At 45.2% G+C, this 21436-nt stretch overlaps 1 protein-coding gene across 2 annotated transcripts in view; it reads left to right on the top strand.

Moving 5' to 3' along the window:
- The window catches only part of KCNQ3 (potassium voltage-gated channel subfamily Q member 3), a 180122-nt gene extending 172297 nt beyond the window's left edge, over positions 1–7825 (top strand). For both annotated transcript variants that reach the window (XM_048508231.1, XM_048508232.1), the window contains 3 exons: positions 136–237; positions 3293–3377; positions 6798–7825. In XM_048508231.1, the coding sequence (XP_048364188.1) occupies positions 136–237; positions 3293–3377; positions 6798–7526 (916 nt within the window). In that variant the 3' untranslated portion in view covers positions 7527–7825. The remainder of the gene's footprint in view (positions 1–135; positions 238–3292; positions 3378–6797) is intronic.
- The last annotated feature ends 13611 nt before the right edge of the window (positions 7826–21436 follow it).

Below are 21436 nucleotides of genomic sequence, written 5' to 3' on the forward strand. Positions count from 1 at the left end.
TGAATGAATGAATGAATGAATGAATGAGTGAACGAACGAACGAACGAACGAACAAACAAACAAACAAACAAACAAACGAACGAGCAAATAAATGAATAGTTTTTCTTTTATCTGGACCAATTTCTTGCCTTTCAGAATAGATATGATTTTTGCTCCTGGACCGCCGTCTACTCCCAAACACAAGAAATCTCAAAAGGGAGGGACGTTTTCTTACCCTTCTCAGCAACAGTCTCCAAGGTGAAGTTATCCTGCTTGTATCATATTGGTAACAGACATCAGTGTTTCCGTCCTTTCCTTTCATCCAATCAAGGCAATAGATGTGGACTGTGGAGTTCTGCTGCTGCATAGCTGGGGGAAAATGCATAACCGCTGGGCTGAATCTGGAGACTTAGTAACTCTTGGTCTGTAAAAGGTGTATTTCAGCATCATGGGTAATAACCGATCAGTCAGCAATTGAATAGAGCACTATAATGAATGGTAGATATAGCACATGGATGTAGAATAGCTAGCTAAACTGGTTTAAATGTGTTGGATAGCCCAGAGAAGAAGCCAAATAGCTAGTCTAGTCTCTCCCAGGTTTTGTCTAGTTAAATTTGATTTCTTTGGTAAATTAGCATTGGAAGGATATTTGGCTCTTCAACAAATGTCAAGTAAGAATGGTTCCAGGAGGTCAAATGTCAAATACAAAACTTTATTCATTCATTCATTCATTCATTCATTCATTCATTCATTCATTCATTCACTCACTCACTCACTCACTCACTCACTCACTCACTCACTCACACACACACACACACACACACACACACACACACACACACACACACACACAGGCTCATTCCACACATGCAGAATAATGCACTTTCAAACTGCTTTCAGTGCTCTTTGAAGCTGTGCGGAATAGCAAAATCCACTTGCAAACAGTTGTGAAAGTGGTTTGAAAACGCATTATTTTGCGTGTGCGGAAGGGGCCATACATTCATTCATTCATTCATTCATTCATTCATTCATTCATTGGATTTATTAGCTGCCCTCCCCCAGAGGGCTCAGGGCAGCGTACAACACCATAGTTACTTTGAAGCCCCAATGATGTAAAAGACAGCATTAATAGAAGTTTTCTGTCTTATGGTCTTACAACCTTGTGGTTATGAGGAGAAATATAGCAACCAAGCTGGTCACATGCAGATTCTGGTCAAACAAACCAACCGAAAAAGGATGCCCATTTTTGAACGCAAGTCCTCTCAGTTTATGAAGGAAAGGGCTGATAAAGGAACCATCTACATTAGCATAGAGAACACAACCGAAGAAGACACAGGAAATAGAATCAATATAACTGTTATTGGAGGGAGAGTCTTTCTTGATAAGGAACCTTCTGGAATCTTCCTGAAAGGCAGAGGCGTTCCTCCCATTGGGCAAAGTGGGCAGATGCACAGGGCGCCACCTAGTGGTGGGTGCCAAAAATGCAGGTTCGTTTGTGAGGTTTTTTTCTATTTTCAGTGTTTTTTTTCGTTTATGGCCTGCAGGGGGCGCAGTTTTTAGGCTAGGAGCACCAACATTTCAGAGATGTTTTGGGAGACTCTCCTGATGACACCACCCAGGTTTGGTGAAGTCCAAAGTTATGGACCCCCAAAGGGGATGCCCCCATCTCCCACTGTTTCCACCCCCTTCAGCATGGATTTAAAAGGAGAATCTGGGCTCCCTAGTTTAAACACCAGTGAAAATGATGCTGTTTGGGGGTGGATTCCAGCATCACTTGTTTAAACTAGGGAGCCCAGATTCTCCTTTTAAATCCACCTTAAAGGGAGAATCTGGGGTCCCCAGTTTAAATAACATTGAAAGTGATGCTGTTTCTCCCAATTTGGGGGGCTGGATACAACACCATAAAATGTTTTCATAGCAGTAATAAAACATTTTGAAAGCATTTTGAAAATGATTTCAAAAAATATTTCTGCTGTGTGGCATGGCCCATTGCTGTGTTCAGATTTGTGAGTTCGGGCATGTTCTGTATTGTGATGGTGACTTTGAAATGACCTCGTGGAAAAAATCATTGTTTGGTCACGGTGGGGGAGGGTGGCCGCCCATGGGGGGGCATCAAACTCAGGTTTTGCCCAGGGCTCCAGTTTGCCTAGGTACGCCACTGCTGAAAGGACAATCATAGGAAGTGCATTAAGCCTAGCCAGCATAAAAGTACGATTCCAATAGGACAGGTAAGAATGATGTTTGGATGAGAATCATCCAGAAAAGTCTAGGGTTGCTACACAGTGGCAGACAACTATAGACTGCCTCTGTTACTGTCTTGCCTTGAAAATTCTGCTGGGCTGTCTAAGGCCCTTTCCGCACATGCAGGATAATGCACTTTCAATCTACTTTTGTGCGGAATAGCAAAATCCACTTGGAAACCATTGTGAAAGTGGATTGAAAGTGCATTATTCTGCATGTGCGGAAGGGGCCTAAAGCTGACTATAACTTGACATCACTTTCCAGCACCATCACTGGAGGCTGCCTGGAAAGACATAAGGCCTGTATCATCCACTAGGCACAATTTGAACGAACGCTTCAGCTCACAGGATTCTTTGTTTGTTTAAAGTATTTATCTATTTCCAGGCACTGGCAAGTCTATTGCCGCACACAAGTGTGCTCTAGCATACAATGAGGGAATTAGTGAGCTGACCAGTTCTCTTTTTTTGCAGAGAAGGAGGTAAATATTAGTCCAGCCCGATAGATGCACTCACAACAGTAGCTGGGCTGTTTGCAGTCCAGTTGGGCATGAGGTGCAATAGCTTTAGGTGCTTGCCTCATTGAATTGGGGGGTTAGGAACTGTAGTAACCATGGGGTCTAAACTGACATGAAAATACCAACAGCAGTGGCGTAGGAGGTTAAGAGCTCGTGTATCTAATCTGGAGGAACCGGGTTTGATTCCCAGCTCTGTCGCCTGAGCTGTGGAGGCTTATCTGGGGAATTCAGATTAGCCTGTACACTCACACATGGCAGCTGGGTGACCTTGGGCTAGTCCCAGCTTCTCGGAGCTCTCTCAGCCCCACCTACCTCGCAGGGTGTTTGTTGTGAGGGGGGAAGGGCAAGGAGATTGTCAGCCCCTTTGAGTCTCCTACAGGAGAGAAAGGGGGGATATAAATCCAAACTCTTCTTCTTCTTCTTCTCTTCATTACATATCTCCTTTTGCAAGTAGGTGACTCGAATCTGTGGTAGCAGTTATTGGTGAGGTGGAAATATTCATGGAAACAATGGGGAAGGTTTTGCATCCCTCTAAACTGGACTGTTCTTCACTTTTAGGAATGAGCCGTACATAGCCAAAGCATCCACAGTAGACCCCGAAGACCAAAGTATGATGGGAAAATTCGTCAGAGTCGAAAGACAGGTACGAATTCTCAGTTTATGGTGTTATTTTTTTCTCCCCTTTTGAGTTCTGTATCACTTTGCACTGATAATCTGCTTCAGTTGTTTTTTTTAATATATAACTACTTTTCCATAGAATTAAAAACATTTTACAGAAAAAGGAAAGGGAAAGAAAAAAACTAATAAATGGATCTACATTAATCACTAATTGAACTAAAAATACCAATACCAATTCAAAATACAATAAAAAGGAAGGGGGAAAACTTGATATATAAATTTGGTAATTCCTTCATACTAACATATTTGTTGAAATATTGATTTATGGACTTGTACATTCATTTTAGTAAAACATAAACTTAACACTGCTTTATATGTTATAATATTTAAGATAAGACACTCCATTCATTTCAATTCATATTCTGTTCTTCTATTCAATTAATTTTACCTCCTGCCACAGGAGGTGGTGATGGCCACTAACCTGGATAGCTTTAAAAGGGGCTTGGACAGATTTATGGAGGAGAAGTCGATCTATGGCTACCAATCTTGATCCTCCTTGATAACGTGTGCTTAAAGAATATCAAGTACCATTCTAAATAATATAAGGAAAGGAAAGGAAAGGAAAGGAAAGAAAAGAAAAGAAAAGAAAAGAAAAGAAAAGAAAAGAAAAGAAAAGAAAAGGAAGAAAAAGAAAAGGGCTTAGTACATAAGCTTTGCAGTTCCTTCAAACTATCATAGTCATATAATTAATTCATATTGAGATTATATAGCATTCTGTCATATTTTTAACATATTAGTGTAGATGAATATGCATTTTTATATCTTCGAATGTAAGAAAAAATGAAACAGATTTCTCACTGCGTTTCTAGCATAAACTCCATTTTTTATCCTTTTTCTTGCAATCTTCTAGATAAATGATCTTTAAAATATTCTGGAGGTTTCTTCCTCTGGAGATTGCCCTTGAAATTTCAAAAGAGTCTGTCCGTTTTCTGTAAAATTCCATTTCTGTTCCTCTCTGACACCTTAGCCCTCAGCCGTCACATCATTTGCTTCTTTCCAGATGTCTAGTTAGCATAGATCAGTGATGGCGAACCTATGGCATGGGTGCCAGAGGGGGCACTCAGAGCCCTCTCTGTGGGCACGTGCAAACAGAGTCGCCCCCCCCCCCCAACACATCTAGGCTGGCCTGGGCCGCTTACGATTATTAGCATTAAACCTAAGACCTAGTTTTGGGGAAGAAGTGTAGGTAACCCTGTTAAGCGCTGTTAAACCCCACTGGTTTTCATGGGAAGAACTAAAGGAGCAGCAGTGGCGCAGGAGGTTAAGAGCTCGTATATCTAATCTGGAGGAACCGGGTTTGATTCCCAGCTCTGCCACCTGAGCTGTGGAGGCTTATCTGGGGAATTCAGATTGGCCTGTGCCCTCCCACACACGCCAGCTGGGTGACCTTGGGCTAGTCACAGTTCTTTGGAGCTCTCTCAGCCCCACCTACCTCACAGGGTGTTTGTTGTGAGGGGGGAAGGGCAAGGAGATTGTAAGCCCCTTTGAGTCTCCTACAGGAGAGAAAGGGGGGATATAAATCCAAACTCTTCTTCTTCTTCTAAAGTGCTATCCTTTACCTGGGAGTAAGCTCGGTTGCTGGCAATGAGGCTTGCTTCTGAGTAAACCTTCCTAGGGTTGTGATTCACCCATTCAAAGCATTGTACGGTTGCTTCAAAGCAAAGCCATCAACTACCACCAAGCTTACCCCTGAGTAACGCACGCCTTGGAGCCAACTGTTTTTTCTAAACTAAAACCTCAGTATTCAGGTTAAATTGCCATGTTGGGACTTTGTGATAAATAAGTGGGTTTTGGGTTGCAATTTGGGCACTCGGTTTCGAAAAGGTTCGCCATCACTGGCATAGATGATCTGCTGCACCAGATTATTAAGACCCAATCATGTTGAAGGCTTTAAAATAGATTTGACCAATTAATGCAGGGATAAGGTTTATAAATGTCAGCTAGCGTTCACAACCAATTATGGAAATCATTGACCTCAGTGGGAGGTAAGTTAAGGTTCAGTCCAATAAGGGACACTCCAAAGTAAATGTGAATGTAATCATCTATTGCCAAACACAGTATTATCCTGCCTACTCTCTGTATCCTACAACCTGCAGCTCCTCCCTCCTAGCCAGAAGGATTCTCTGTAAACTCCCATCCAATATGTTCAATAAGGATGTATCTTTAACTAGCAGCATTCATTAGGCGGCAGAGTACTACTGTTTCTCTTCTCCTTTATTAAAGCCTCACACCCCTTTGAGGCTGGATAGATAGAGAGGATAATGGTTCAAGGTAAGCTTGATGGAAAGTGAGGATTTGAGCCCAATTCTCCTTGAGCCGAGTCCAACCACTATGCCACCTTGGCTCTTGTCTCCACCATGTTTTACCTGTGACATTGTTCCGGGAACCATGTTGGATGGTGAGTGTTTGTAGAAGTTTGTGGGCCATGAAGTGGAAATTTATTCCAAGAGCGGTAAAATGCAGGTGTGATAATCAGCTGATCCAAATCCAAATCCAAAACCTTTATTATGCATAAAACCGGTGTGCGTCAAGAATTCCAAATATAATAAGAAGATCATTATTGCACAACTTGCAGAACACAGAGTAAAAATATAGCAACAGCTTCAGAGATTTCAACATTAGAGATATTTAGAAGCTCAGCCATTTTTATCTTATCAGAAAGGAGCATAAATCCTGTTGGTGATACAGTTCTCAAATCAGTTCTGATGTTGTTGTATTTTGAACAGTGAAGCAGAATATGAGAAAGTGTATCAGTTGTATCAGGACAAAATCGACAGCAACGCTCATTTTGTGGAATATTAGAGAAGCGACCTTGAAGATGTACTGACGGAAAAGAAGTTACACCTTTGCTCTAGATCGCACTGACCCATCTGCAATTGTAATTAACAAGTTGTTCCAGGTATATAGCAGGACTAGATTTCTGAGGGATAATCCCTAAAAGAATATTGGAAGAGCAAGAGCTTTATGCTTTGCTCAGGAGAAATTGATATTCTTGATCAAATAATCTAGTCTTTAAGCGATGGTAAATCTCCAGAGCGGTGAGCATTTGTAGAGCTTCCCAAGAGAAGCCCAAGGAAAAGATCTTTTTTTCAGTGTGTAGCCACCATTTCGAAAGCTGAAGCTCTCTCATTTCTAACTGGGACAAACTGTTAGGGTTAGTGCAGAAACAAAGACGCAGCCAAAACTTAAAAGTTACAACCCATGCCCTTGTTTCTAATAAATGTTGCATAACCAGCTGATATTGCGAATCTTCTCTAAGGAAAGAGATAAACATGTGAAAATGAAAACCCCTATCTCATTCATACCCTACCGGAGAAACAATTTTTGCATTGTTGGCCGAACAACCGAACGTTCGTTCTTTAGTCTGATGCTTGTTCTCTTTCAGGTTCACGACATGGGGAAGAAACTGGATTTCTTAGTCGATATGCATATGCAACATGTAGAACAGCTGCAGGTCCAGATCACGGATGTGTGCCCGTCTAAAAATCTCGCATCCCTAGCGGAGGATAACAGATTTTCGGAATTGAAATCCATCATTTACAAATACTCTGAGCCTTCCATTCATGAATTGCCTCCAAGCTTCCACCAAGTTCCAGTGAACAAAGTTCCTCCTTTTGACTTCTCTGCACATGACCATGGTAGTGGTCCACTTGCATTGCCCTTGTCTAGTCAAAACTCTGGTAGGTTGCCGGCCACGCCATTCTCTACTTCGTACCCTGAGAGGCCGACAGTTTTGCCTATACTTACCTTCATTGACCCTCACGTTTCCTACCAGTCACCTCAAGGGGGCCCTCAGAGTTCCCACACAGAGAGAATCTCCTCAAGGCAAAAACACAGCCTGACAAGAGACAGTGATACCCCGTTGTCCCTTCTCTCTGTCAACCACGAGGAACTTGAACGTTCACCAAGTGGATTCAGCATCTCCCAAGACAAAGAAGATTTCCCTTTCGGGCCAAACGGGGGGTCGAGTTGGATGAAAGAGAAAAGATATTTAGCAGAGGGTGAAACGGACACCGATACTGACCCATTCACACCCAGCGGCTCTATGCCTCCATCTTCAACGGGGGATGGGATTTCCGACTCAGTATGGACCCCTTCAAACAAGCCAGTTTAAAATTCTCCCGGTGGGGTGGGGCGGGGCAGGGTGGGGAGTCACTGGCTGGCTTCTTCTCATAATGTAAACATAAACTTTGTATATCTCACTATACGCCCAAAGCTTCCTAGCTCAAAAAAAACAAAAAACAAAAAAACACACCGAGGCTGCACTGCATGCTGGTATTAGTGGTAGTCATTCCACACCATTTCATAAGGCTGATTCAATGCGGATTCGTTCATGCCGCCAAAACTAAGCCGCTTAGTTTTGAGCACGGGTTTTTGCATGACTTTACACTATTAAACGGTACCGATAATTTCTTTGGTGGTTTGAAAATAGCTAAAATTGATATTCTCTTCGGCATGACCGACGGTCGGGTCAGCGCCGGACGAAGATACATGAGTGGTACATGCTACGTTTTTGTAAGCAGAGCAAAATCGAAAAAAAACTTGTTTCGAGAGCAGTTGCCCTTTGCAGAATATATATGTATGTTTACAGAATGTTCCCACAAATCTCAAACTTTGGTTACCCTTTCAGCCCTTTCTGTTCTGATCGCGTGCCCGAATTCTCTTCCCCTAAATGTTCCTTTCGTTTGAATGTTTTGGCTGTTCCTTGCCACTTCTGATACCTGAAGTTACTTATATGTGTAAAGCCATAGACTGGGGGGGGGTGCACTAAAATCCCATTGGATTCAACAGGATCTCAGCACTTTTATGTATTTCAATCGGGCTTACGTGTGCCTAATGCTGTCTGGATTGTGCCAATGCTTCTGTCACCTATGAGCTTCGATCTCACTGACCTCAAAGCGTCTGAAGCATTTTCTCTTCATTTAAGTTCCGTTGATTTACATAGTATTTTTAGGCACGTAACGTTCTCTGGATAGTGCATCATCTGTGGCAGAGGTCACGTTGCAAACGTCCTGGGCGAGGCACATTTGATGCATTCATGCCTATGTTTCATGGAGGAAATGTGTCAAGCATAATGCAGCGATGGGAATCTCCAAATGCCACGGTCACACAGAGTGCCGTAGGAAGGGGAAATGGTGCCCGGGGCAAAATGGCGGCTGCTCCCCCTCACACCCATTCCCCCAAACACGCCTCATTTACCTTCGGGGGTAGGGCGGTTTATCAAATCGAATAAATAAATAAATAAAATAAAGGAGCAGCCTGCTCCGGTCTGTGGGGGCTGCTCCAGGCTGCGGAGGCAACCTGAGGCAGCCTGAGGAAAGGGATGGGGGAGCAATTCTTCTCTCCCCGCACCTGCACCTGGGGTGTTTGTGACCCCCCCCCACCCCATGGTAGCTCTGACTGTGGTCTCACAAAAGCAGGAGTCTTCAAACTATGGCCCTCCAGATGTTCATGGACTACAATTCCCATCAGCCCCTGCCAGCATGGCCAAGTGGTAGGGCTCATGGGAATTGTAGTCTCTGAACATCTGGAGGGCCATAGTTTGAAGACCCCTGCACAAAAGCTTCCATTGGCTTAAGTCACCACCTGTCATCTGCCCACGATGTGTTTTGAGTCCCATTTCTCTGATTAACACCTCCCATGTGGCCAATAAAGACACCTTCCAGTGAGGGAAACGTCCTGCCTCCATATAGGCGGCCTGGCCTTAGTTCCCATGGAATTCTACGATACCAAGAACTTAACTGTACTTTTAAGATCTGTTGATTTCAATGGGATTTTCATCGGCATGGTGGCAGCATCCGACCACAGTTTCAAAGACTTTGGGGTACTGAAGTCTTCAAAAATGGGGGCAGGGATTTCCATTGATTCCCCTCTCCCACTGCCGACCCTGAGTGGCCCTTCATGTTGTTCTTGAGGGTCTTCTGACTCTCAGGAACAACATTTCAGGAGGCTCGGTCAGCTGCAGCAGGAAATAAGGGCCGCTGTTATATATCAATATCAGTGTTAATTGTTTGCTGTCCAAACTACACATGTACAGAAGTTTCATTCTGTCCAAGTACAGCATTTTCCTTCTTTTTTTTTATGTACCCTGCAATTCATAATAGTTTTTGGCTGTTCTTTACAGTGACATCTCCTGGAATAGCTTTATCTAGGAATCTGAAGGGGCCAGGCGGAATGGTCTGCCGTTTCACTTCTTACAAAGTTATTCCCAATGGGCATGGCTAGAAAACGGCCAACTGCCGTTGAGCCGTACCTTTCAACAACTACAAAAAACCCAAACTGCTGTTCAGTGGAACAGTGTAAGGGGGGGGGGGGACGACACGCTTGGCTGCCTGTGATCAGAAATGGTTTTGTTCTGGGTTTTAGTGGTGCCAGGATTTCAACCAAAGCAGTGGCGGAGGGAGCAGCAGTGGCGCAGGAGGTTAAGAGCTCGTGTATCTAATCTGGAGGAACCGGGTTTGATTCCCAGCTCTGCCGCCTGAGCTGTGGAGGCTGATCTGGGGAACTCAGATTAGCCTGTGCCCTCCCGTGCACGCCAGCTGGGTGACTTTGGGCTAGTCACAGCTTCTCGGAGTTCTCTCAGCCCCACCCACCTCACAGGGTGTTGGTTGTGAGGGGGGAAGGGCAAGGAGATTGTAAGCCCCTTCGAGTCTCCTGCAGGAGAGAAAGGGGGGATATAAATCCAAACTCTTTTTCTTCAAAGTGCAGAGGCCTAGGGAGGAAAAATGGCACCCGGGGCAAAACCTGCTTTGAGCGCCTGTGGTACCCCCCCCCCCGTGCCCCACTCACCTGGGGCGGCAGCAGTCCCAGGCAGCCTAGTGGGGAGGGGCTGAGGGGTGCCCAGCAGCAGCCCGACAGGCTGCTTGTTCAGCCGGTGGAGGTTCCGCCAGCTGAACGAGCAGCCTGGGGAGTGGGCCCAGGCTGAGGGGGCAAGGAGGAGGGGTGGGGGAGCAATTTCCTGCCCCCCACATGACATGAAAGGGAGCTGCCTGGGGCATTTGTTCCCAGGCAGCCCTGTGGAAGATCCGCCTCTGCCAGAGTGTTGCGCAAAAGGAATAGCCCAGGATCCCTCCTAGTATCCAGTTTTGACCATTTTTTTGTGGACAGCCTACGGAAACGAATGGCTTAATTTCCCCGTGCCTCAGTTTTCCCATCTGTAAAATGGGGCTAATTATACCTCACTGCATGGGATTCCGTCGAGGCTCAGTTTAAGGGTGCGACTATGAAGCACTTTGAAATCCTCAAGGGAAAGGCATGCCACCTTTCACCTTCTGTACCCATGGCCTGTACCTTTTGGGGCTCACTTGCATGACCATGGGAGGGAACAACGCCGGTGTTTGCTTACTCTTTTTCTGGGGCTCCTGTGTATGCTTGCAGAGGAGTGAGACCCATCTGTTACAAGTGTGTAAATCATTGCACATAGAAGGACAAGAGGTACCAGCTTACTCCCTACCTATGCATGATCACTAGCTTGACAGCACAGAGTCGTCGCCTATCTGAAACTATCACAGACTCCCTCCCTATAACTGGGAATTGTCTGAAAAGCATTGGGTTGGATCCAATCAACTTTTTTTTTGCTCAATCGTGTCCAACTCTCCTTCTTAATGCATGCAGGTCTCATGATTCACAGCATCCACAGCTGTCCAGAGGGATCTTTCCTCCTCCCATTTTCACCAGTGGTGAAGCTGCTTGGATCCAATCCCATGTTCCTGATCACTGAGACGGGGCCTGCTCGTGCACGCTGCAAGTTGGCTTCTGCCTGGTTTTCCGCTGGTAAAAGCAATTTGACCACCCAAAAGGTTAAGTTGGAGGACAGCTGAGGACAAAATCCAAGTGGGATGGAGATTGAAATGAGGAGGGGAACTGAGCCTGATCAAATGAAACGTTTGGTAGGATCCAGCTTCTGTTTGCATAAATCCCACGCTTGTAAGTTAGTGATCTTGCAGAGGAGTGAGAGATGCTTCTGCCCACTCCATCTGAACCAATTGATCTCAGTGCACAAAATGCCATCTTCTAAAGGGCTCATATTTTTGAAGGCGGAAGTGTGTGGTTGTCCCATTGAAAATCTGATTGCCTTACCAACCCGATAAGAGTTTGAACTGGGCCTAAATCAAGGAAGATTGAGCACGCAGCCATAAGAATATTCGTCGGCATGTGTGGGAATGACAGCAGAGTCACTGGTTGCGTATGTGATTCTGCTCCTGTTCTACCAGTGGTCACTGGCAAAAAAAAGGGCTCTCGTGGTCCAGGACCCTTACCACAGCTGCTAGTAACATTTTGTGGGGTGTAGCCATGCAAAGAATTCTGGGTGTTGCATTGTGAAAGGCTTTGCCATCATGAACCGACTGGATGTTTTGGGCTTTATGGGCTGTGTGGTTTTAGCTTTTGGCGACATGGCTCGGAAGATGCCAGCCATAGACGGGGGGGGGGGGGGGCATGACGTTGGGAGCTAAAACTATCAGATCAAAAAGCCTGAATAACCCACAACACCCAATTCTGACAATTAACAATCCTGGTAATATGTTATCATCCAGTACTATGCTATCTGCACCATAATGGCTGTCTGCAAACAGAGCGTATTAACTCTTGCTTCCAAGAGATGGAAAGAAGGTATCTCTAGCATGGGTGAGATGTTCTTGGAACAAGATAGCGCGTCACACACTGAAGACGGAGGATCAATATATTCTATAAATGTATTTATATATATTATTATAATAGTCCAGTTACTGAATCCAATGATTGTACATCCAGTTTTTTGAAAAACAAGTAAAATATTTTTTCAACAACAAAAATTCATTTTTGAGATATATAATCCATATCTTCAATATCTACTGGGAAGTACTTTCTATATGGAATATATCTCAAAGATATTGAAAAAAATGAACTATTTTTGTTCAGTAGATATTGAAGATATGGATTATATATCTCAAAAATGAATTTTTGTTGTTGAAAAAATATTTTACTTGTTTTTCAAAAAACTGGATGTACAATCATTGGATTCAGTAACTGGACAATTATAATAATATATATAAATACATTTATTGAATGTATTGATCCTCCGTCATCAGTGTGTGATGGTCTGCCTTGTTCCTCTGTCATATACATTACACACAACTTGGCTTTTTTTGTATGAGATGTTCTTGGGTCTTATGTTTATGGCTGTCATGTTACATGCTGTGAGAAACCACCACATTAAATCCAAGCCCTGGGTTAAATTCGGCAGCTTTTCTGCTGATGAAAAATAGAGGGGAGTTCCCTTTTGACCACCCATGACCGTTTTGCCGGGAATCATGGGATCTACATGGTCCAAAGTGAAAAAGCTAGTAGGATGTAACCTAGAAATGTGACTAATTTAATTTATCCCAATTTCTGTTCCTGTGAACAGATGCAGGCATCATGATGCATGATCCATGACCCTGGCCAGCACTCTCCTTTTTGGCCAGAGAAGAATGTTGTGAGTCTTGGCTTTTATCTTGGGGACACTACCTTTCTCATGCCTCACTGTGGTAGCAATGCTGGCACTGTATCTCATTTGCTGAGTGTAAATGTGATCTTCTTGTGAAGAAAATCAGAAATGGGGTTTTAAAAAAGATTTTTGTGACCATGACAATGGGAAAGATGTCCTTCTTACCTTCTCTGTTGATTGAAATATATAATATCTATACGTGGTCTGTGGGCAAGGAACTACGTGGCACCACAGTCCCTTTTTGTCTAGGAGTTGTCAGCGGTGCATATTATTCATCCAAAACAGAAAGCAGGAAATTGTCAGATTTAAAATACAAGCTAATTTTGCATTTGAACTGCAGATGTGGAACATGCAAAAACGGATTTCGGAAGCACTAGGTGGGTGCGATTCTATTTCCCCTGTGCCGTCCCACCAGAGGTGTTTTTTGGGGGGTGGAATGGCTCCCGGGGACAAAACCTCCCCCAGGTGCCCCCTATGGGTCATGGAGCCCCACCCCATTGGTCGTGGAGCCCCGCCCCCATGGGTCATGAAGCCCTGCTCCCGCAGAACCCCGATGGCAATGTGGGCGGGGCCGAGGGAGGCCAAAGACAATGAGGCAGCAGTTGTCATCAACAGGGGCGGGGCCAAGGGAGCCCAAAGATGATGAGGCATCTGGTCACATGGGGGACTGATTTTGCACCCTCCATGTGACCAGATTAGTTGTGCCCGTGGATATGGGTTACCCCATATCCCCAGGCAGATATGCCCCTGCGTCCCACTAGGGCTGTTCTTCTATTTAGAGCAGTGGTGGCGAACCTTTGGCACTCCAGATGTTATGGACTACAATTGGCCATGCTGGAAGAGGCATATCTGGAGTGCTAAAGGTCCATAACATCTGGAGTGCCAAAGGTTCGCCACCATGGATTTAGAGGTACCAGTAATAGCTGGTTCCATCTGTTTTCTGCCCTTGACAAAAAAACACATGATAAAACTGTTCATTATGCCGACTGGGAGCTGGCTTATGGGGTATGGCTTTCGCACAGAGTCTGCTTGAAACCTCTGTCTGCACATGCTGTTATCGAGACAAAATGGCCTCCGTGATGCTCTCGGCACTGAGTTCAGATTTGCTTGAAGAGCAGCCCAGCCGACCCCTGTGGGCTTTTAGAAAATATAAAAAACTTGGGCTAAGCTTTGTAAATACAGCGACACATCAGCTAAACTGCACTGCCACTTTAGAATCCAGTGACAATTGCAAGAGCAGAATTGATTCCGTATCATACGTGAAAGGGGAGCGTTCGTTCCAGCGGCAAAAGAGCAAATTAGATTTGTCGAAGGCTTTCACGGCCGGAATCACTTGGGCGCTGTGTGGTTTCCGGGCTGTATGGCCGTGCTCTAGCAGCATTCCCTCCTGACGTTTTGCCTGCATCTGTGGCTGGCATCTTCAGAGGATCTGATGTTGGGAAAGCAAGTGGAGTATATATACCTGTTGGAGTGTCCAGGGTGGGTGAAGAAACATTGTCTGTGAGTAACCTGGTTGTCTTCTTGACCTGATTGTCTTCTTTGTTACTCACAGACAATGTTTCTTCACCCACCCTGGACACTCCAACAGGTATATATACTCCACTTGCTTTCCCAACATCAGATCCTCTGAAGATGCCAGCCACAGATGCAGGCGAAACGTCAGGAGAGAATGCTCACAGAATACTGCCCACAACTGTCAGCTAAAATTATTAATTATTTTCACCTGTTGTCCAGGAGCTAGGTGGGATTTTTTTTCAGACAGACCATCTCCTGGTTCACTGTGATCGAAATATTCAAGTGTGCGCTTGGCGCGGAGCCGAAAGCATGCGCTTCGTGAACCTTTTTTTTGGTTGTCTACTAAAAAAGAATGTGCACTTTGTGATGACTTTTTCGCATTTGTTTGTGGAAGGGGCAAAACTTGTTTACAAGAGGATGGCTGTGAGGGGGCGGGGGGAAGAAAGTGCATCTTAGTCACGAAGATGTCTGGCCACAGTAACCAAGCCACAGTGAAACAAACAAACAAAATTCCCCTGGAGAGTTGCCACTATTCAAAGTAACCAGATTCTGACTGAATCTGAACTTCTTACACTGAGGGAAATTCACCAGATTTTTTTCCCCTCCAACCCCTTCTATTTCGTTAAAGGTATGCTTTTCTGTATTTGTCATATGTAAGAAGGCCTCATTTGGTGTTTAGCTTTTTAATGTTGACACAATAAACGAATTGCCTTACACGCCACTCAGCGGAACCGTTCGGCTGAGCAGGGTTGCCAAATCTCCCGCTATTGCAGATGACTTTCCGCCGGCAGCCTATATTGCCCACTGTCAATCCAAGCAGTAATTTAAAAATGTTGGCATTGTGTGCACTGCAGCATCAGTTCCAGGGGAAATCCAGACGTGACGGTGGGTAGCTCTAGGAATAATCAGAACCTCTATGGTTATATAATAGAATTTCTTGTAATTCCTAGAGCTACCAGCCATCATTTCTGGGTTTTCCCTGGAAGTGACATCATGGCACACATATCATCACTGTCCATGTCCCCAAAATTCCCTGCTCTATGGGTGAGGTTAACTTATGGTGACCAGACGTCCCACTTTTGGCAGGACAGTCCCGCCTTAAAACAATTTGTCCCGAGTCCTGCGGGTTTTTTGAACCGGTCCTACCAGTTTTTGGAGAGGCTGCTGCACCTGCAACTTCTGGGGAGCACCCAGAAGAGTGCAGTGCGGCAGGCTCTCCAGCGTCCGTGGCTGCAGAGGGCGCTACTGCCTGTACCTGGAGCGCATCCTGTTTCCCGCCTCCTGTCACAGAGGCGAAGCGAAGCGGGCCGCCAGAAAGTCAGGTGCACTCCTGCCAGCTATGTGCCAGCTTCGCCTGCCCACCCACCTGGGTCCCGGTTTACAAAGGTGACAATCTGGTCACCTTAGGTTAACTCATACTAAGACAGCAGACTCAACCACCTCTAAACAGAAAATGCAAGAATTTGAATACATTCTCTCTTATTACAAGATAATCTCTACATATAGAAAACCAGGAAGTACAAGAGGATGCAATAGGCATAACACAGAGACGGAGTTGCTAGCAGTTCCTAGATCTACCTGTTATCACTTCTGGGTAGATCTAGGAATCACTTGGAACTCTGTGGTACCATGGAAGCAGAGATCATCTGCCTCCACCAGTTGGCTCAGTGGCCCTCCCTTGGAGCACTTGCTGGTGGAATAAAGAGAATGTCTCTGTGTTATGCCCACTGTATTTATGGGAGCCAGCCGAACCCCCATGGTGGTGACAGTCCTGCAGGGCATCCAGGAGGTGATTCCACTGCCATTTCCAGCTAGAATTTTAGGCAGGTCATCAGCACTTTCCTGATGGTGTCTATCCCGGCAGCCGCACTAATGGTTTGGGCTGACCACAATTGGAAATAGCATTATTGGTAGCTCCATAACATTAGGGTGCATCCAAACCTCCTCCAAGAATTCTTCCTCAAGCCTAGGATTGCCAAGACAAGTTGCCAGGGAAAACTGGGTGGCTTGCCAATGTCGCTTCCCCACATGACATCATTTCCTGCACTTCTGGCATAAAAGCGGAAGTGAGGTTGTTGCATCAGGGCAATGCTAGAGCATTTACCCCGAACCATAGTGTTTCGGGCAAACCGTACAGCACCTCCCTGACCTGACATCACTTCCAGCATTGTGTCAGAAGTGACTTTGCACATTGGTGCAAAACTGGTGACATTCCTCCCTCCCCATTTTTCTTCAACTGGCTTGGGAAGCAATGGTGGAAATGCAAGGGGGACGACGATACGATGCTACACCAGGAGACCTCCCCCCACCACTCAAGCCTAAGAAGACTTGCTTCAACTTTAGCGACTCTTCTGTGGCAGGAAAGCCCTCCTGAGTTGGAGGGAAACTTACGCTGGAGGATGGCTTCCAACTTCGCTAAACGAAGTGGTGAAATAGAAGCGGGATCCGCCCCGTAAACATCGGTTCCACATTCTTGCGAGAAGAAGTGTTGAAGACAGAGTTTTGAGGTTAAAGATACCCTCAAGGTTATAGTCGGCCCTGAGCAGGTCCCCCCAATTTTAAAGATTACTAAGTTTCCTGAACTGTTAAAAAACATTTTGTAGAATGAGACTAATAGGTTCTCTAAATAAATACATAAGCAACTCTTCCTGAGATTACCACTGCAAGAGCCAATTCCCAGATAAAGGAATCTTTTACTTCCGCCTCCCAAATGTCGATGTCAGCAGTGACTTTTGCTGAGCCTCCCTGTCTCAGATATTTTTTATTTTAATGTGTTCTTTATGTTAGAGATGACAATGTCATTAAATACTAATCAATTCCTTCCTTCCTTCCTTCCTTCCTTCCTTCCTTCCTTCCTTCCTTCCTTCCTTCCTTCCTTCCTTCCTTCCTTCCTTCCTTCCTTCCTTCCTTCCTTCCTTCCTTCCTTCCTTCCTTCCTTCCTTCCTTCCTTCCTTCCTTCCTTCCTTCCTTCCTTCCTTCCTTCCTTCCTTCCTTCCTTCCTTCCTTCCTTCCTTCCTTCCTTCCTGTGATAATTTATGATACTCAAGATCCAACTGACTCCAGTCAGAGCTGGGTATTATGACACTGCAACTTGACATCACTGATTTAAAAAGCACCCAAAACCACATGACGAAGTGCAAAAATTAAAAACACGGCAGGACTTTCTAGCAAGCTTGCATTCTAAATCAACTGCTATTCACACTGGCGGGGAGGGGGTTAAAGAGCCCTTTGCATGTGGCAGTGGATGTCCTTCATTGGGCGGAGCCAATATTGTTAACCCTTCAGTCCCAGTTAAATACTTTTAATAATAACCTCTGTTGAAAATGAATCACTAACCGGAGTCAGTTCTCAGACCAGAATCCTTGTTTGATAACCGCACCATCTTGCAGCTAAGTGCAATCCATTTCTTTTGAACAAGCCAAGTCTTCACGTCTGACGATCAACTGCGTTTTGTTTTCTAGCTTAGAGCCGATCGTTCTTTATAACTTGTTTGTGCCTTTCTCACACAAGTCAGTTCTCCATGCTACCAAGACGCTTTTCAGATTCCGGCTGTCAAGGGAACACAATTTTTATACAAGTGGCCTTTAGTGCTCTTTCTAATATTATTTATTGTAATTTTTAAACGGTATGTGTAATTTATATTCCAGCACTGTCTAACATTTGAACAATTTTAATATGTTTATTTCAATATATATATATATATTATGCAAATAATACTTCTTACCTGTTTTTTTATGTTCTGTCTTTAAAAAAAAAAATCCTGCACCACTTATTGATAAATAAAATAGAAATTTCAATTACTCCCAGCGTAGTGAATTTCATTTTAAAGGGAAATCTGACCTCCATGATATGGAGAGCTAACAGAGGTAGACGGACTCCAACAAGGGTTTTTATGGACCCCTTCCCTCATTAACCCTTCATGCCCAAAAGGGACCCCCCTAAGTTGCATCTAATTCCATATCAATGGAAAGAAACACTGGGGACATGTCGATGGAGGAGGAGGAGGAGGAGGAGGAGGAGGAGGAGGAGGAGGAGGAGAAGAAGAAGAAGAAGAAGAAGAAGAAGAAGAAGAAGAAGAAGAAGAAGAAGAAGAAGAAGAAGAAGAAGAAGAAGAAGAAGAAGAAGATGATGATGATGATGATGATGATGATGATGATGATGATGATGGAGAGGAGGAGTTTGGATTTATATCCCACCTTTCTCTCCTGTAAGGAGACTCAAAGTGGCTTGCAAGCTCCTTTCCCTTCCCCTCCCCACAACAGACACCTTGTGAGGCAGGTGGGGCTGAGAGAATTCTGAAGAACTGTGACTAGCTCAAGGTCACCCAGCAGGAATGTAGGAGTGTGGAAATAACTGTTCCACCAGATAAGCCTCTGCCTCTCCGGTGGAGGAGTGGGAAATCAAACCCAGTTCTCCAGGTTAGAATCCACCTGCTCTTAACCACTACACCACGCTGGCTCAGGTTAGACTGACTTTCTCCCAACTCAGTCTAACCTGAATGAAGTCACCTTACCTTGAAATAGCTGATATGGGCACAGGAATAGCAAGTGCAATGCACTGCTCATTGGTCTCCCGACAAAACGAATCCAGAAACACCAGTCAATGCAGAATGCCGCAACTTGGCTATTTCCAGGGTTGGGTCATGCATACTAATCTCATCTGGCAGACTCTGCCCATCAGTCTTCTACTGAACGTGGTTGTCTTCTACTGAAGTCTAGGAAGGGGTTGTCTTCTACTGGATCGAACCCTTGATTGATCAAAGTCAGTCTTGGTTACTGAGATTGGTAACAACTCCTGGTTTTCTGATGAAAGTCTTCCTGCCACTTCATAATAAATAAATGTCAGCAGCTGGCTTATGCTGAGAACAAAGAGTTTTCAAGGCTAGAGATGGGCAGGACCGCTTAAGAACATAAGAAAGGGCCTGCTGGATCGGGCCAGAGTCCATCTAGTCCAGCACTCGACTACTGGCAGTGGCCCACCAGGTGTCTTTGGGAGCTCACATGCAGGATGTGAAAGCAATGGCCTTCTGCTGCTGCTGCTGCTGCTGCTGCTCCTCCTGAGCACCTGTTAAAACAAGAACCATTGATCTTTGGCTACCAATAAGAAGTCGATCTATGGCTACCAATCTTGATCCTCCTTGATCTGAGGTTGCAAATGCAGAGGATCAAGATTGGTAGCCATAGATCGACTTCTTATTGGTAGCCAAAGATCAATGGTTCTTGTTTTAACAAGTGATGCTCATATCTGGACCGTCTGGATACAAAACAGACACCACCAAACACAGCCCCTCCCCAAAGTGATGCTAAAGTGATTGATGCTAAGGTGAAATTCATGGATCTTCTGCTGTAATTCTGCAAACAGCGGAATGCTGAAACGTAACAATAAAGCAGTGTAAAAACAGAAGTGGTGTGCATGAGGAGCTCTCTGGATCAAAGTCAATGCTATCAAAATAACACAAAGTTTTTTTAAAAAACTGTCACAGTTTTTTCAGAAATCTCTTAGCCCCACTTATCTCACAGGGAGCCTGCTATGAATGGGGGGCGGGAAAGTGACTGTAAGCTGGTTTGAGGCTCCTTTTGGTAGAGGAAAACAGGGTATAAAAACCAACTCTTCTTGTTCTGCTACATGCTAAAAGTTCTTACCAGAAGGGGCAAAGGGTAACTCTAGGAACTGCCAGAAACCATGGAGTTCCTGGCAGTTCCATAGCCACTTCTAGTAAAAACTTCCAATAAGTACATGAGGTTGCATTTTTTTTAAAAAAACATCTCCCACCACTTCCAGAGGCGGAGCTTTTACAGGGCAGTCTGGGGACAAATGCCCCAGGCGGGCCCTCATTCCGTCACGTGGGGGGCGGGAAATAACCCCCACACTTCTCCTTTCCCCCTGGCCCATCCCAGGACTGCTGCCTCTGGCTAAGGTAAGTAAGGCGTTGGGGGCGCATGAGGGGATGATGCCTGGAGCATGTGAAGAAGAAGAAGAAGAGTTTGGATTTATATCCCCCCTTTCTCTCCTGCAGGAGACTCAAAGGGGCTTACAATCTCCTTTCTCTTTCCCCCTCACAACAAACACCCTGTGAGGTAGGTGGGGCCGAGAGAGCTCCGAGAAGCTGTGACTAGCCCAAGGTCACCCAGCTGGCATGTGTGGGAGGGCACAGACTAATCTGAATTTTCCAGATCAGCCTCCACAGCTCAGGCGGCAGAGCTGGGAATCAAACCCTGTTCCTCCAGATTAGATACATGAGCTCTTAAGCTCCTACGCCACTGCAGCTCCTCCTACGCCACTGCTGCCATGTGTTGCCCCAGGCGCCATTTTCCCTCACTACACCTCTGACCACTGCTCCATGTGATGGCAGGCAGTGAGACATGGGGATAGGGAATCTTCTTCCCCCACTGCAAAGGAAAGGGAGTAGGACAGTGGTGGTGAACCTTTGGCACTCCAGATGTTATGGACTACAATTCCCATCAGCCCCTGCCAGCATGGCCAATTGGGCTGATGGGAATTGTAGTCCATAACATCTGGAGTGCCAAAGGTTCGCCACCACGGGAGTAGGGGGAGGGAAGCTGCTCTGAGTCTCCTTAAAGCACGGGTGTCAAACTCACAGCCCTCCAGATGTTCATGAACTACAATTCCCATCAGCCCTTGCCAGTACAGCCAATGCTCATGTTAGGAGGGACTGATGGGAATTGTAGTTCATGAACATCTGGAGGGCCGCGAGTTTGACACCCCTGCCTTAAAGGTAGAAAAAGCAGGGATAATAGCCAACTCTTCATCTTCTAATCCAGGACATGGAAAAGCCCAAAAGCTATATCCCTGAGAAAATGCCTCACCTGATTCAACTGAGCCTTGTTTCCACTGTGTGTGTGTGTGTGTGTGTGTGTGGAGGGGAGGGGGGTATTGCCCCTTATAAAGTTTCTTGTATTCTAGATAGAGCCAAACAATCTGACAATTTAGTAGAAAAAATTGCTAGTGAACCTGCCAAGCCCAAAATGTGCTATGTACATCCCACTGAAAGTCAAATTGCCTTCGTATCTGAACATCAAACA

This window comes from Sphaerodactylus townsendi, linkage group LG09 (genome assembly GCF_021028975.2).
Source record: "Sphaerodactylus townsendi isolate TG3544 linkage group LG09, MPM_Stown_v2.3, whole genome shotgun sequence".
NCBI classification, from domain to species: Eukaryota; Metazoa; Chordata; class Lepidosauria; order Squamata; family Sphaerodactylidae; genus Sphaerodactylus; species Sphaerodactylus townsendi.